Source organism: Hyaena hyaena, unplaced genomic scaffold (assembly GCF_003009895.1).
Source record: "Hyaena hyaena isolate Hyena2069 unplaced genomic scaffold, ASM300989v1 scaffold_652, whole genome shotgun sequence".
Lineage (NCBI taxonomy): Eukaryota > Metazoa > Chordata > Mammalia > Carnivora > Hyaenidae > Hyaena > Hyaena hyaena.
Genome location: NW_024081284.1, coordinates 220,920 through 239,069, shown reverse-complemented (window position 1 = coordinate 239,069; position 18,150 = coordinate 220,920). Strand labels below are relative to the sequence as shown.

Genomic DNA, 18,150 nt, shown 5'->3' with positions numbered 1-18,150 from the left:
GAGACACAGGATCCGAAGCAGGCTCCAGGCTCTGAGCTGTCAGCACAGAGCCCGACGCGGGGCTCGAACTCACCTCAAGATCATGAGCTGAACCGAGGTTGGACACCTAACCAACTGAGCCACCCAGGCACCCTGGTTTTAATGGCAAGTGTGGCCTCCAGGGGCCGTCAGTGACCTCGCCACCCCCTGCTCAGGTGTACATAGAACATGCTGACCTTGTACTCACTCGGAGTCTGGACAGTCTCCTCGCCTTGGGGCTCCCCCTGAGCTCTTTGCCCGTGTGTGTATGTGTGTGTGTGTGCGTGTGTGTGTATGGAGGGGGGCATTGCAAACACCGTGTGTGAATGGGGCAGCGAGGACCCACGGCATGCGTATTACACGTGTCTCCTCTCCTCACAACGCTGCTTCGTTGTGTCACTGGATTTCATGTACAAAGCACAGGCTCAGAGATGAAATTACGAAGAACGTCAAGATGGTGACAGCAGAGCCTGGAGCCAGGCGGACGTTCTTCCTACCGGGGCCCCTGAAGGAAGCCCACATTGGAGGCACAGTCTGTTTCCTGTTTTCTCCCATTCTACTTAAGAAAAAAACAAAACACTAGCTGCAACCCAATAAACTCATGTCGCAGCCCACGAATGGGTCACAACGGGCACATGAGAAAGCCAGAAACCTGCCGTTAACCGTGGGGTAACCGTCTCGTTTCAACCGGCTGTATCTGAACCTTGTTTCCACCGCTTGCTGCCTGTGAACTTCAGAGCACCTTTGTTTTTTGTCTGTAAAATGCAGGTAACATTAGCAATTATTTCCTAAAGTTGTTTTGGGCCCTGAATGAGTCTCACGTGTGGTGTGCTTTGAACAACGCCTGTCACGAAGTCTGCATCTAAGAACTATTAGCTAATCGTCGTCCTCATTAATATTGCCACTATTATTAATTTACATCTTGCTCTAGGTTAAGGCTGAAGAAAAAATAGGTTTCCTGGCTAGATAATAAGCATTTCTACCCTATTCCCAGATAGAGATTTTCTTAGGCTTACCAATATATTTGTGTTATCTTGATTCCAAGTATGTGAAACATCATAATAACCAACCAAACATTAATTCTTACCATTTTAATGCAATGGGATATGTAAAAATTATAGGTCCATGAAAATCCAATGAAACTTTATTTGTTTCCCCTCCCCAAGATTAAAACAAGTAGCCTATTGATATTTTTCAAATATCAGTTAAGAAAGAAGCAAGGATATTTGAAAGATACCATTCTGGGGGCACCTGGGTGGCTTCTCAGTTGAGCATCTGACTTCGGCTCAGGTCATGATCTCGCGGTTCACGAGTTTGAGCCCTGCATCGGGCTCTGTGCTAGCATCTCAGAGGCTGGAGCCTGTTTTGGATTCTGTGTCTCCCTCTGTCTCTGCCCCACCCCCGCTTGCACTCTATCTCTCTCTTAAAAAAAATAGAAAAATAAAAAAAGATCCCATTCTGCAAGCTCAAGGATCCAGAAATATTCCATTCAGGATGAAACTGTCAGATGATGAACTTCAATCATAGGCAAAAATGCTAGATGAGAACGTTTTCCATCCTTGTGAAAGTACAGCATCCATAGGTTTTTATTTCAATTACGATACAGACTAAGTCTCTTAAGTCTCAACACTAAATGAAAGATTAAAGAATTTGGCAGATACTCATTCAATATCTGTTGTTAGAGCAACATTAAGTCTAAGTGAGCAAAACGCAGACTGATTTGTTTTGATCTGTTTTCTTCCTTGATAGTTTTGTAATGAATAATACTGTTTTGTATGTGATCTGTGTTATTTCCCATCATTAATTGAAGCTATTGAGATCACTTTTCCCATTGGTGGTGTGATATTTTATGTTTCCGTGATCCTGTCAAATTTTGTACTGAGTGAATATATAGTGACTTTATATCTGAATGTCTTTATCACTTGCTGATATGTGGGCATATTTGTGCTTATATAGTCATCTTACAGAATTCAGGAGACTCATGTAAGTGGATTTATCTCAGACTATTTTAAATAAAATTTGGAATGTGATAGCTACTGTAGAGAAAGACAACTTATGCAAAAATTTGCTTTTGTCTACTATTTACTGTAGCTGAATTATAGAGTTTATGCATAGTTGAAGATATGCCGAATTGAATATATTGTAACTTCCACTGCATATTCAGTTGGAAGATTAACCATTAGTCAGAGCTAAGTTACATCATTAGCAGGCATCAATTCTGATAAAAATGTATCATCCTCTCCAGAAATTACTGTGGAGTGGATATAAAACACCTGAAATGCTAAGTGTTCAGGAGATCTCACTTCAGTTGTCTTAAGGCAAATGGAAGCGTGCTATCTGTTGAATGTTGAAGCGGTTAAATTGAAAGTACTCTCACTCAGATTTGATGAACAATTCAGGCATATTACCTGCGCCAAGTAGATCAGATGACAAATTATCCGATCCTTTTATTCAGAATGACTGATTTGGGCTTATTTGCACACTTGCACTGTGTCCCCTTACCCTGAGTGAGGACCGCAGCTCATGGAATCCCCAGTGTCCATCTCAGGGTTAGATTAGTTTTGAAAGCGATAATACTTGCTTTATATAATTACACTAGTATTGGCATTGTTGAATGTATTATTTTAAGCATATCGTTGCTGGTAGTTGAAAGCGAATGTTGGAGTCTTAGATTCTCAAAGGAGTAATTTAGTAATATAGGGATTAATAATCAACTTTTGAAAATGTAATCTCTTTATTTTCATGTTTGGGCCAGGTATTCAATCCCTTAAGCCTATACATTGTGTGGAATTTGGAACCAAATATTTAGAGAAGTATTTTGATCTTGCGTCTCAAGTTTTATTGACTGCAGATAGATTTTGAAAATTTCAAGTCCAGGCTTCCCTCCAGTCTTGGGTTTTGAGGATTCCTTATGTGAATTCTTAGTAGTTTTCTGAAGCTAAGGAGTCTTTTCTTTCTTTTTCTGAGGTGACTGTTAATGACCATACGAGTTAGGTGCCTCGTTTCCTGGGGTGGGCTCTGCATGCAGCCTTCTGTCTGTCCCGCCCGCCCCCTCCTCGCCCCGGCTCTCTGCAGACCGATTACCGCGTTGTAATTCGTTCAGGCATTTTAGCTAAGGTTCGAACTCCAGTAAATGTCTGCATAGCAAGAATGATAGGTATTTTCATGACAGAGTTTTTAGTTACATTTACGTCATTAAAAAGAAGATGGTCCACTTTGGTTTAACCTGGGCATGAGTGGATGAGCTGTTTCTGCAGGAAGGCCTGGATTTCATTAGATGCGCTCGCGCATGGGTGACACAGGCTTAGCAGCGGCTCTATGGTGCTGACATCTGTGACACACTCCTTGGAAGGCGAGAGTCAGAAAAGACAGGGTTTGACCCCCGTTCGGTTTTGTAGGACTTCTCTGCTTCACAGGGAATTGTCTGGGAAGAGTGGTCCACACTCCTGTCCTCACTTCCTCACCTTCTTTCAAACCACACCCCAGTGTAAGCTGGTCTTCATGCTCTGCTGAAATTCCTCTCACCTGGTTGACCAGATCACTGGGATGCCAAGGCTGGAGGATGCTTTTTAACACCCATCACTCCTTCGTTGTTGCTCTCATTTTCCCCGGGCTTCCGGGATGGCTCGCTTGCTTTTTATTTTTCCGCCCTCATCACTGTCCTTACTTGTTTTCAATCTTTGCACGTTCGTCCTCTGCCCATCCCTTAAACGTTGTCTCCTAGAACTTTAGCCCGTGGTCATCTTCCCTCGTCACTGCAGGTTATTGCCCAGACCCAGGACTTTATTTACCAGCTGCATTCTGACCGTTCCCAGATCAATATCCTAGTTAACAAGTTTGTATTTCCAGCCACTGACCTTGACGTGTCTATGGAGATGCTCACCAGGGGACTCGAGCCTGGAGTCCAGTTCAGAACTCATCGTCTCCCTTCTTACCACCGCCCCTTGTCCTCTGCCCCTCATCCTGGTAAATAGCTCTGCTAATCACTAGGCCCCCCGACTGTAAACCTCGCCCCTCGCCCCTGCCCCCCGCCGCCCCCGGTGTTCACGGAGCCCGGCCGGGGCAGCCTCGCGTCCACTCCGCCCAGCCCTCTGGCACTGCCTTCCCGCAGGACCTACCCGTCTGTGCAGACCACAGTCCCCGGGACCGTGCCCGTGCCGCCGCCGCAGGTGCTGTGGGCTCTGCGCTCCGGACCTGGGGCCCTTCCTTCCCCGCCCCAGCCCCCATCCCAGGGTTGGAACACTGAAGCTCCTGGCCTGGGTGGCTCCAGCCTGACCCGCATTCCAGCCTTTCCTTCCTGTGTCTCAGCTGGTCTGCTCACTCTGATCCGACGCCTCCCGCTCAGCTGTGCCCTGCTAGGGAGCCTTGAGTGGGACCTTCCACATCCCCTCCCTCCGCACACACCCTGCCCGGGGGTCCCCAACCCCATCCATCGAGGCAGCCCTCTTTCAGGACAGCCCCCTACCCCCAGACCCCCAGGTGCCCTTCATCACCTTTAAGATCAAGTTTAGAGTCTGTTCTATGAGACAAGGTTTTCTTTTTAATTATTTTTTTTTATTTAAAAACATTTATTTAAAAATGTTTTTTCAATCTTTATTTTTGAGAGAGAGAGAGAGAGAAAGAGAGAGAGAGAGAGAGAGGGGCAGAGCACAAGCCACAAGCAGGGGAGGAACAGAGAGAGAGGGAGACACAGAACCTGAAGCTGGTTCCAGGCCCTGAGCTGTCAGCACAGAGCCCAATGCGGGGCTCAAACTCACAAACTGCAGGATCATGACCTGAGCCAAAGTTGGGTGCTCCACTGACTGAGCCCCCCAGGCGCCCAGAGACCAGGCTTTCCGAGTCCTTCCCCTCCTGCCCTTCCCAACCCGGCAGCCTGCCTGACCCAGTTCCTGTCTCTCTGGCCTTGTGCACACTGATGTCTCTGTCTAGATGCCCTTCTGCTGCTCCTCAGGGACTAGTTCTGTTCCTCTTCAGATCTGTAGCTTCTGTCTATCAGTGGCTTTGATGCCCACCCCCCCACCCCCCACCCCCCCCCACCGTTTGATGCATCTGGGCACTCTTGACAGCCTGTGTTGCACTTGCTGCTCTTATTCTGCGGTATTGATTTTCCACGTAAAGTCTCCAGGAGACACAAAGCATCTTGAGGCCCTGCCTTGTTCATCTTTCTCTGGCCGGCACCCTGCACACGCCTGAGCACCAGCAGGCTCAGCACACATTGGCAGAGTGAATGAATGAACAAAAACTTGAGGAATTTAAAAGTACTATGTATTCCTTTTGCAGGCACATACTCTGTTTGCTACCACGATATATTTTCTAGAGTAGAGAAGTAGTTTGAGGATGGCTGGCTCTTTTACAGACTAGAATACACGAGGTCATTTGGAGGTAGCTGCACCAGCCAGAATTAAGAAAAGGAACTGGGAATTTTAGACCATTTATTAGGTAATTCCACGTCACTGGGGTATAAAGAGGAGCAATTCAATTATTCTGATAAACTAAAACTTAACTTGCAGTGGAGTTTTTATAAGGTAAGCAAATTGGAAATGAAAAAGCAATGCCATATATACTTGTTGGCTTGGCTAAACCTATTGAGAGGTACTTTTTTCTCAGTCCCATGTATCTGATATTGACTTTAGAAATTGTATCAAAATTTATATAGGCTATAATGATTAAGAGGCATGAATTCTAGGGGCACCTGGGTGGCTCAGTTGGTTGAGCATCTGACTCTTGATTTCAGCTCACGTCATGATCCCAGGGGTGTGGGATCGAGTCCTGTGTCAGACTCAGTGCTGAGTGTGGAGCCTGCTTAGGATTTTCTCCTGCTCCTCCTTCCTCTCCCCCTCCCTTCCTCCCTCTCTATCCCTTCCCTGCTCATGTGTGCTGTCTCTCTAAAATAAAATAAAAAAATAATACAGTAAATAAAACCACTTTTTTAAAAAAAGTCATGAATTCTATATAGTGTAAATGTGTGCTTCATTCTTTGTAACTCTGAATAATCCTAATTTTGATGAAAATCTAAAACATTATCTAAAAAAAGATTAAGGCAGAAATGTAGGGATAAGAACAAAATTGCCTGTGATCTGGGGCAGTCAACGATAATAATCCTACTTTTAAATTCTACTTACATTTGGAAAATTCTGTTGCACCCATTTAAAGCCAAGGTAAAAATAATCATGGCGGTCAAGTTCAACTCTATTGCAGATGCAAACAAATTTAAACATCAATTACATAGCAGACGATATTTAACACCCTGGAGAGGAACTCAGGGAATGGAAAGGAGCCAGATATTTCACCACGGTTGAGAAAACTCAGCCTCTGTAAGTGTGTGGATGCAGTCATCGTCACATGATATTCTAAATTGCCGAAGAAGATGAAATCTTGTGATATTCTGGTTTCTCTAAAGAGTTTCCAAGTGAGTTTATGGGACATAATGAAACACGGGGAGAAGATCAGGATTTTGAAAACCATTTGGGTTACAGGGAGGTACTGCCTCAGGCGTGCTCAGAACATTAACAGTCGTCTGATCTGCTGCTTCTTCCTGATGATAATATACTTTAATTCAGGGAAGTGGTATGCGAAGACCCAGGATCCATCCTGCCACGGATCAAGGGTGGGTTGGCCAGTATCCTCTCACAAGGAGGCGCTATTGCATGTGAATCCATTCTTCCTCTCTGCCTCGCTGCTTGCTGAACTTAGGGAGACTGCTTCACCCTGGGCCAGCTTCTGGAAGCACTTTCTTTACATTTCAGTAAGATTTGATGACAAAAATCGATCTCCACCAAGAGTTACGTATTAGAAAGTCAGTATATTTCACGTGTGCATGTGGATCCCATTAACATTAGCTAATGAAAAGAACTTCTATGTCTCCTTGCCAATTTTAATTCTGCCTCTGGTAACTGATGTGTTATGTAGAAACAGTACATGGTTTTTCTTATAAGTAAGCCTATCTATTTTTTTCTTCTTAGAATACTGTCTCCTACACTGAAAGCTACAGACTCCTTGTTGCCCACATTTTTTTTTCCTCTCCTGGGTTTAATGAGCTAGATTTTAAAATTAATGTCTTGTTTCTAATTGAGCATTTCCTTATGAGGCAGTCTCAGTAGTAAATCAGAGGAAAATGTTTATGGTCACATTAAGCCCTTCTTGCTTACGTGTAGAACTTCCAGTTAATAGATATCTAATATTTCCATAAAGTACTAAGAACTGGGCATCACTCCATTATTTTTCTTCTTTGTCCGAATACGTTCTCATTGATGTCAGACGTGGAGCACATTAAAATATGGCTTATGCCATTTAAAAATAATTTTTAGTAATTCTGATAAGGAGGTACGGTTTCAATGAGATGGCTGGGCTTACACACTAATCCTCACTCATTACTTGCACACGTCATGTGTTACTTGGTGACTTCTTTTACTCGAGAACATTAGGGTATTGTGACGTTACTCAGCTGAAACACCGATGCCCTCAAACTGGGAAACCTCTTCATTTCTCGTGTTCTAGCTGCGGAAACTAAACAAGCGTGAGTGTCTATTTTCCCTTTCTGCGGGGAGAGAGATCCCTGTTTATTATGAACTCCACAGCGACGCTGTGACTGTTCTACCTCAGCAGCTCTGCTTTCATTCTCTAGGCAGTAAAATTCATAAGGGATAAGTGAAAAATAATTGAGGAGCGTTTTTATTTTTACCAGAGTCTTTGCTGTTGCTTTACAGTGTAATATACACCAAGAACGTCTCTTAGTGATCCAAACAGGAAAGATTAGAGCTGAATGTGGGTGTGTGTGCATCCGAGCATTGAATTTGATCCTTAGTGTAGTAATTGAACGAGAGCAGTATTGTGTATCAAATTTATCCCCACTCTTTCGTTTGTTAGCAAATGGCTTTTATTACAGAGGTTTTCAGGTAGGGGAAGACATTAAAAAAATGGAATCCCTTTTCTTCTGGCAGATGGGTGGGTGTCTGGGGGTGGTACTGGTTTTTGCACCTTGTAGGGAGTGAGAATCTGAACACCCTGTCCAGCGGGTGCCTCTAGGGGGCAGGAAGGGGGCAGAAAGGGGATTGGCCGTGGCTACTGCCCTGATATTCTCTCTAGACCATGACTTTTGTTTATTTTATTTTTATTTTTAAAATATTTTTAATATTATTTTTGAGAGAGAGAGAGAGTACAAACAGGGGAGGGGCAGAGAGAGAGAGTCGGGGTCAGAGGATCTGAAGCAGGCTCTGTGCTGACAGTATTGAGCCCGAGACGGGGCTTGAACTCACGAATTGAGAGATCATGACCTGAGCTGCAGTGGGACACTTAACCGACTGAGCCACCCAGCTGCCCCAGACTATGATTTTTAGACACATGGTGTATTAGTTTCCTACTGGTGCTGTAACAAATCAGGACAAACTGGGCGCTTTGAGACAACATACAAATTCATGATGTTGCGGTCTTGGAGGTCAGAATTCCAAAATGGTCCTCACTGGTGTATAATCAGAGCCCTGGCAGAGCTTTGTTCCTTATGGAGTCTCTAAAGGCGAAACTTTGTACCCTTGCCTTTTTCAGTTTCCAAAGGTTGTCTCCAGATGCCTGGTTCATGTCCCCCTCCATCTTCAAAGCCAGCAGTGACCTGGCAAATCTTTCTCACACTCGCTCACCATGACCCCGATCTTCCTGTCTCTCTCTCTCATTTATGAGGACCTTTGTGGTTACATTGGGTCCACACGAATAGTCCAGGACAGTCTCCCCATCTCACCGTCAGCTGATTAGCAACGGTAATTTCATCTTGAGCCTTGATTCACCTCTGCCATGAAATGTAACACAGCACAGTTTCTGAGGATTAGGACTTGGGTGTCTTTGGGGGCTGTTACTTTACCCACCACCCATAGCAGACATAGTCGACCCCTGTGTTCGCCACACTCCAGCCTTCTTTCTCTCCAATCCCCATCATCCCACTCCTCATCCAAATGCTATCACCCCTGTAAGGGCGTGGAGAATTTATGGACTGGGCTAGTGGCTTCTAAATGGTGTGCTGCTGGAGTGCTTGGCTGGCTCAGTGGGTGGAGCATGCAAGTCTTGATCTTGGGGTTGTGGTTTGAACCCCACATGGGGTGTAGAGATTACTTAAAAATAAAGTCTTTAAAAAGAATGAATGAATGGTCGGTTCCTTACATTTTATTTTCAGTGCAGCAAGTATTTTTGAGTGTCGACTCTTCATTCTCTCAACAAATGCTTTTTGATCGACTGTGTGGGGAACCCTACTACATACTGGGGGTACAGCACTGACCACCACAGGCGTGCTGTCTGCCCTCTTGGGGCTTATGGTTTGGCGGAGACTGTCAAACACGAAAACAGGAAAATAGGAGAAAATACCAGCTAGTAGTGAGTGCCAGGCAGAGAATTAAAACACAGTGATATGAATGGTGGCTACTGAAACAGAAAGGAGGAGGGTTTCCTGAGATCTGCGTGATGAGGAAGAGCCAGTCATGTGGAAAAGGGGGTAGAATATTCCAGGGAGAGGGCATAAGAAGTGCAAAGGTGAGAACGCATTTTCTGTTGGAGAAGCAGAGTGTGGCTGGAGTTTAATGGGCAAAGGGAAAGTGGTAGGAAGCGTGTGCCGCCAGAGTGCTAAGTGCCAGATCACTTCCTCGCGAGCCATGGTAGAGACCTTGGGTTCTCTGCATGACGGGATGTTGTTAGAGAGTTTCTAAATACTTTTTATCATCTGTTGAGCTTACTTGGCTATTTTGCGGAGGATGAATGACAGGATAGCCGGAAGAAGAAAAGATAACCTTTTGAAGAAAAGACGATGCGTAAGCTTTGCAATTGCCCATCCTGCAGATAATGGTGATTAGTCTAAGTTGATAATGGAGATGGAAATAATATTCACCAATTTGGGATATATTTAAAAGGAAATTGAGTTGACAAGACAACCGTAGAATGGATACACAGAGTGGGAGCAAGAAGGAAGTCAGAATAATTCCAAGATTTGGGGATTGAGTGGTATTACCATTTCCTGGGGTGGGGAATAGAGTTGATGGGCAGCTGGCCCAGGGAGGACCAGAGTTCTATTTTGATGATGTTTTTATTTTTAATTAAAAAATTTTTAACACTCATTTTTGAGAGACAGAGATAGAGCATGAGTGCGGGAGGGGGAGACAGAGAAGGCGATAAAGAGAGAGAATCTGAAACAGGCTCTAGGCTCTGAGCTGACAGCTCAGTGTGGGGCTTGAAACCACAAACAGTGAGATCATGACCTGAGCTGAAGTCAGAGGCTGAACTGACTGAGCCACCCGGGCGCCCCTGTTTTGATGATGTTAAGGTTGAGATGCCCATTTGATATCAAAGGTGAGATGTCAAGTTAGACAATTGGATATATGAGTTTTGGGAATCTCTGAAGAGGCTGATACAGATCAGAGAGTCATTGGCTTATGGCTGGTGTTCAAGCCATGATCTTGATGAGCTTGTCTAAGGGGAGTGTGTGAACAGAGAACAGTGGTCCCACACTTGGAGGGTGAGCAGAGGAGGCTGAGTTGGCCAAGGAGACTTAGAAGCAGCAGCTCGTGGTACTGCTGACCCCTGGAGAGCGGAATTGGAGAAATGGAGAGAGAAAGCTGGACTCAGACTCCAACAGGCAGCCACACATGGACAAGGCTGAAACGCGTCACCCGGATGCTGAGACACGGGTGTGAGATGAGCGCTAACGCCGTGGACTCTGCGGGCAGGCTGTGATGGAAGTCCTGCCCAGGATGAACAGGGTGTGTGGTCAGGGGAGTTGAGAAGCCAAAATGTTGAGGCCAGGGTGTGGAATGGCTCATCACCTGGGTATTGAAACCACTCAGGTGATAGATACAGGCTGGAGAGACACCAATTGGTGAAGTTTCCTCTAAAATGAGACGTTCGGTGGAGAGACTGAGGATTTATATGAGTTAATTGTATAAATCAAACTTGCATTAAAGCTGGTATGTCCACATGCTCAGGGGAAGTTTTGAAAGAGAAAATTCAATACTTGGCCATGACACAGGGGGTGGGGTTAAAGGGACTTAGAACAAGAAGGGATTCAACATGCAAGAAAGAGATTAAACCGGAACTTGTCTTTTGACTTAAATTTCAACTTTGACTTAAGCGTTCCTCAAGGACTTATCGTGGGCAGGGCACCGTGCTTATTCCTGGGAAACAAGGACTCACAGGCAGGAAAGGACCTACGGGGTATGTGCGTGGAAAGATAAATAGTCCATGTCTCTGTGACCTTTCCGTAAGATGCGAAGCCTGTAAAGAGTGCCAGGGTGACTTTTGTATAGTGGACCTTGATACGTATTTACCCATCAATCAAATGAATGAAATCTACTCTATTCGTTTAAAAACAGTCTTTCATTGTTCAGTATTGTCCCTTAATTACAGTGTCGTACCACTATGTGCAGCAACTTCCTGTGTGTTCAGATAACATTCAATGATATGGGCAATGCTCATGATGTGATTTCAATGTAAAAAACAGCCTTAGAAAATTATATATACAGTAAGATTCCATTCATCCATTTTATGAGTGTGTGTGTGTGTGTGTGTGTGTGTGTGTGTGTGTGTGTTTAAGGAGAAAGAGGGAGCGAGAGAGAAGGCGGGGAGAGCCTGTTGTCAAATTATCAGTGGTAATTGTCTCTGGGTCATGAGGTTAGAAGGATGTTTATGTTCTTCATTTTCCAAGTTTTCAAAAATGCATACATATTATAGACACAGTTTATAATCAGCACATGCTGTGTAAAAATGTTTTTTTTCTATAGAAATTCATATTTCTCTATTTTGAATGTTATATATCATGTATAGTAAACATTAAAATCCTAATGGGCTTTCTCCTATCACAGAGTAATTTTTTAGGGGTTCTCCCTTTTTGCCACTGTTTATTCCCGTGACTTCCCTTCTGACCTCCCTTCTTGCTGTGCTGCACAAGACGGCTCACACGTCAGGTCACTGGCGGACAAGGCCCTCCACCCAGACCACAGACACACACTTTTATCTTTCTGCTCTCCGCATCGCCGTACACAACGCTGAGTTCTTGTGATTTGTCTCTTTGCCGTTTCTACCCTGTGGCTGCCATTTTCCATTCCAGCGCCCTTCCAATTTTATTTTATTTGTTGCTGTTGATTTTATTTTTCTTTTCTGGTGAAATGTTTATTCAGAAACACCTCAACAAACCATTCATAGCTCTGGTGGGATACAGTTAAGCATTTTGTTGAATGTATTTAAGAATATATTCTGTTCGTATCTGTAGGTTACTCTTGAAAATAAGTGCAACACATGAATGCTAAAATGTCACCCCACAAGTCAGGTATTTAGTGCCTCACCATCGGGCAGCGTCCTTCTCTGCAGGTTGACTCCAGGGACATTCAGTGGATGAATGTGATTATTGTCTTCTAAGGTAATCCAGAAGGTAGCAATGAATGTCACACATGCCTGGTTTTCCTCTTAAAACCATACCGGAGATAACATTTGATAAATTGTGTGGCCTGGTTTTTGAAATCTGCCTGTGAACATCCTCAAGGTCATGAACTCCACACATCCATGTGTGAATAAGGCAGAATTTATTTCCGTTGTTTCCACCATTGTTTCCTTGAGTTCCAAGTTCCAGAATTGGACCGAGAGACCAAGAGCTTCCCCGATCTCAGCTGACTCCACTTCTGTGGACTTGATTACCTCTTTCCGCTTTGCCTCCTTTACGACAGAATAATTGTAAGTTGTTTTCATAGCCCCTTGCAACGACTTTCCCTGCACCTTTGTTAGGTCAAGGACAGCTTTGTTGAGTGCACGACCAGAACTCTGTGCATTTATTCCTATGTTTGTGAGGACATCATCACAGTCTCTGTTTCACTTTCCATCTTCTTTCTTCTGATGTTGCTGGGGTTTCGGCTGCGGTTTCACTGTGGGTCCGTTCTCAGTTGTGTGACAGAACAGCATCAGGACACAGTCCTTGCATATGCTGCGTGGGGCACGTCCTTGGCGGGGGTTAGTACTGGTGGTAATGCCGGTGCTGCCATATCATTTGGTGATGATTCTGTAAGGATTCCTGTATATATGTATGTTTTTAATTTTAATGTACACATTGGATGATTTAAGTGAGAAAACTGCTGAGTGGAAAATGACTCTGGATTGCTTAAGCATCCAGGCTGATGGAAGAAAGGATCACTGGGTGGAAAGACTTGGTTGGGTGTTAGGAAGGACCAGGCTGGGAGTCCATGATTGCTGTAGATAATCCTCAAAATGAGTTAATCCGTGCAAATTAATCTCACACGTATAATCAGCTTTGAGGGCGGCTGTGTTGTCCCTGGTTTTTAAAAAGGAGAGTAGAGAAGCCAATATCCAGTCAAAGTACAAAAAAAGTAATTAAAAAGGAAAATGATTTCTCTAGGAGAAACCAGAAGGGCTTGAGTTTGGTTACATTTCCTCCTTCCTTCCTCCCTTTTCCACTCGGTTGCTTCTGCTAAGTGCCCACAGGCCTCTGCTGTATCCTGTCTTACCTCTCCCATGAGGAGCCTTACTGGGGGCGTGTGTACTTGTCTGGACAGACACTATTGGTCTGTAAGCAACCTGAGTGGACAGTCCACACCTCATTTATAGCTTAGGTGGCCACATTGACTCACATGGTGCCTTCCATGTAACTCAGCCTCCATGAGTGTAGGAATCTGTTTTACACTTAATCAAGAGTGACTTTACAACTTGAACACTATGACGTGTTATCATGTGACACGTGTCCAGTCACTGTGCTCTGGGAAGCAAGCTTCTGTTGGGGAAATGGAGGGGATTTTCAGATAAAAGGTGAAACCATACTTTTACAGTGCAAGAAATAATCTAGTCCTATAATACCAGAGAGGGAGGTGAGTTCTCCATTCCTGGAAGTCCTTAAAAATTCGACAGAGGAACCCTCTGTGAGAAGGACCGAAGCCTTAAACCTAATTTGGGGGCACGCCGTGAGAATGACAAATGGTTCTGGGACTCTTTGCTGACGTGGCCCAGAGGAGAGAAGACTGAGGGGAAACGGGAAAACGACTTTGGATACGGAAAACAGCTATCGTTGCTTTCTGTGGGGAAAACAGGTCACGGGAGCTTAACCAGAAGTCTTAGAGATTTAGGTTCATTTTCCAGCTAAGTAAAGACCTAGGTTGGGAAAATCCCGTGGAATTCTGCAAAATAAAAGATTGATTTGTGTGAGACCCGGAGTCAGCTCTGTGATTCCAAAATGCTGTACTCAGCGCAGAGCATCCTCTTTGGAAAGGAGAGTCCTGAAACCGGTGTTTTTCAGGCACCGAGCATCATCACTGCTTCCTGGATGAGTGGCAAGCAGATTATAGGTGTGAGGTCCTCTCTGTCTAAATATATCTACAGAGTTGTGTTACTAAGTCAGCAGCCAGAGGGTGAGGGGGCGGGTCTGGGACCTGCCCACCTGGGTCCACCTGTCTTGACCACTGCCCCTCGCCCCAGGGCGAAAATGCAGAAGATTGGGGGGACATGGTAAAGGAGCCAAGATGCCGATCAGAAAACATGATCTTCATTAGGTCTCTGATTGTATGTAATTCCAACATTCAGCCACACGATGTCACAGTTGGATTTTGATTTTCGCTGTGCATTTGTCTCCAATAACAGATGAAGGCGTCTTCAAAGCTGGAACAGAGAGGTCTGAGACACGGGGCGCAGCAGAAGTCCAAGAAGATGAAGATACTCGAGTTGAGATCCCAGTCGATCAGGTAGTCTCCACGGCTTTAAAAATGCGCCTGAACCAATCACCACTTTTCTTTTGTGCTCTGAGTTCCCTGCCCCAGGCTCTTCCTGCGCAGAGGCTGGTTGAACCGCCTCAGGCAGCCAGGTGGCTGAACAATGTTAAACACAAAACAACACAACACACCTTCAGGCCTTCCTGGTATTCCTACAAAGAGAATAGCCATTTGGATGGTCTTATTTTTGTATATTTTTTATACTTTTGGAAAATGATATAACTTTAATAAATAACACCGAAGAATAAAGTGCAATGGGGTAAGCCATGAAATGCAAAGAGGGAGAAAGTTTGATTCCGGAAAAAAATATTGACTTGCGGTTTTTATCAGAAAAAATTCCTCCTTTTAGAAAAGGAGCCTTCCTTCCTCCCTTCCTCCCTCCCTCCCTCCCTCCCTCCCTCCCTTCCTTCCTTCCTTCCTTCCTTCCTTCCTTCCTTCCCTTATGCTGTGATGTTCTCTTCTATATGGGTTTTGAAATTGCTGTGGTTGGAATTTGTTTTTCATACAAGAATTGCTTCTACAGATGCAACTCAAATATTTGCTGTGTGTTATATTGATTTTCCTTTGAGGCCAATGGAACACTGTATTTGTAGGGAAGAGAGAGAGACAGAGAGACGGGGAGTGTGTGTGTGTGTGCGCACGCGCTTGTAGAGGGGATGAGGGAGCGTTAGTGTGGGTTAAATGATGCAAGAAATAAGTTAGGCTTTTTAATACCATTCAAGTAGATTTCTTACATTTCTAAATGGAGGACTGGAATTTAGGTTGGGGGTGGGGGGCAGAAATCATACCCCAGGCTCAAGGGAACATAAAGTTGCTAGGAATTGCCGCTCGTCCTTAGGCTATTACGTGATATTTCCTTTTCAGAGAGCAAATTTCACAATCCAGCAAGTTCCATAGATGGTCTTCTCAGTTGTATTTGTCCTAACAGCATGACAGTGAGACTCTGCTTGATTATTCCGCCGGCATTTTCTCTAAGCGTCGCCTTCCTGATGAAAAGCCTAATGTGCTAAAAATCACACCGATTTCAAAAATCCAATTTATTACCCAGGATTAGCTACAACTAATAATTTTTTGTAAACTCTAGTTATAGGTATTTTTTTTTCCTGAGGGAAAAATGGAATTTTAAGTCTTCTGTCAACGTATAATTAAATGTTACATTTTAAGACAAAGAAGAGTAATCATCACGTGCATACAGCCTAACAGCTGCCAAAGCTAGGCTCATTTATATTCCAAAGCCAAAATGCCAGAAATCAAAGAAAATCATACCACTCTTACCAAAAGAGAAATCTTTGTTAATTACTCAACAAGTTTCAAAAATCTGTGATAGGTATTTCTTTATTTAAAAAAAATTTTAATGTTTATTTATTTATTTATGAGAGAGAGCGAGCGAGCGAGCGAGAGAGAGAGAGAGCAGGAAGGCAACAGGGAGCGGGAGACACAGAATCCCAGATGCAGGGCTTGAACTCGCAAACCCTGAGATCATGACCCGAGCCGAAATCAGAAGGCTGACAGGTAACCCACTGAGCCAGCAGAGCGAACTGGCCTCTGAAACTACCTGAATGTCTGTGGATGAGTGTCCGCAGAACTCCGTTTCTCAGATTGGTGAAAGCTGGGCACCATCAACACACTGATGTCAGTTTGAAGGAAATAAAACCGGGTGACCTAAGGTCAGGCTTACTTTCTTCTTTGACTCTATGAATAATAGAGCTGGACTTAGCACGTGTGGTTGGCAAGAGATACTCACGGGGTCCAGTCTTAGAGGCATTCTCCCCGGGGTCTGGGCACCATTTGCTCCACATCCTAAGCAGCTGTGTTACAAATACTGTGAAGAACCAAGTGAAGGTGTGGAGAGATCAGTGTAAAGCTCTGTTACAGTAAGAACAGCTCTGAGGACGTGCCCTTGTGATGTGCCAGGCACTGTACCAGCCACTCTGAGCTTCTCATAATTGTGATGACAACCCTGAAACATAGGTTTCCTCACCCCTACTTTATACGTAGAAAGAAAATGAGCTCATATAGATTGGACTGCTTGTCTCGGGTTGTACCGTCATGCGGAGGAGTAGTATTTAAAAAAATGTTTTTTAATGTTTATTTTTGAGAGAGGGAGAGGGAGAGAGAGCGCGAGCAGGAGAGGGGCAGAGACACAGGGAGCACAACAGAGGGCCCTTAAACAGGCTCCAGGCTCCAGGCTCCGAGCTGTCAGCACAGAGGCCGACGTGGGGCTCGAACCCATGAACTGCGAGACCATGACCCGAGTTGAAGTCAGATGCTCGACCAACTGAGCCACCCAGGTGCCCTAGAAGTTGGTGTTTGAATGCAGGTCTGTCTAATTTCAAAGCATATGAGTAATCTGGGGGAAGAGTATTAAAAAAAAAAAAAGGCACTGATTAGCTCAAGAAAGGAAAAATTCTTATATAAGAAAGGACGTGTAGTCATTGGATACTCCTTGGCTCAGCTATGAATGACACTTACATACACTCCCTTTTGGGCCATAGCTATTAACTTCTCTGTACTGATTTCCTATCATCTAAATGGTTCATATTAAAACTTTAGTCAAAGGGCCATGAACAGAGGTGTATGTGTGTGCGCTTGTACGTGTGTGTGCATGCGTGTACGTGTGTGTGCATGCGTGTGTGTATAAATACATCGGTAGTCAGCCAAGTAATTTGTGCCTGAAAAGCAGATCAAGTTCTAGAAGTAAATGTTGAGGCCTCTGCTGGGAGTCGGTTCCCCATGGATCTCTTCAGCAGAAATTACGAGCAGAGGCACAGACCACCTTTACCTGAACTATCTTTTCAAGGATGTTTGAACAACCTTGAAGGACAGACCTAGTGGCTTCCTCTGGAACAGCCATTCTCAGCTGGAGACATTCTTGCCTCAAAGGCTATTTGGCAATTTCTGGGGACATTTTTGACGGTGACAGCTGAGGGACTACTGGCCTCTGCTGGGAAGTGGCCAGGGATGCTGCTAAATCATCTCATAATACACGGCAGCCCTCACAACAGAAAACTGTTTGGTCCAGAATGTTAATAGCAGTGAGATTGCGAACACCTGCTTTAGGGCAAAGGCCTGGTTTGTTTATTGTCTGATGTAGTAAAGATGACGTCTTCCTGTGGTGCCAAGGGCAGGCGGGCTTACTGTCTATTATAAAAGATGTGGTGCCTTTGAACTGGGTGCTCCAAACAAGCTAAAAGAGTAAATTTTGTGTGATGTGTATTTTAGCACGATGAGAGTGTTCAGAAGAAGAAGATCTGGGTCCCCTAAGCTGAGGGCTCTTTCCCTGAAATGTAAGCCTCAGTGTATCACCTCGCCCGCCTTCCCATTGCCCTGTGGGGGCGACGCCTCCGGGAGCGGGTGCGAAGGATGGTACTCTGCTGCTGTGAGCAATAAACTTCTTTGT

General features: G+C 44.6%; 1 protein-coding gene across 1 annotated transcript in view; it reads left to right on the top strand.

The window, feature by feature from the left end:
- Positions 1 to 18,150, top strand: part of DCDC2 (doublecortin domain containing 2) — a 164,614-nt gene that overhangs the window by 121,833 nt on the left and 24,631 nt on the right. Inside the window, exon 8 of the mRNA XM_039216724.1 lies at positions 14,623 to 14,723. Within this exon, the coding sequence (XP_039072655.1) occupies positions 14,623 to 14,723 (101 nt within the window). The remainder of the gene's footprint in view (positions 1 to 14,622; positions 14,724 to 18,150) is intronic.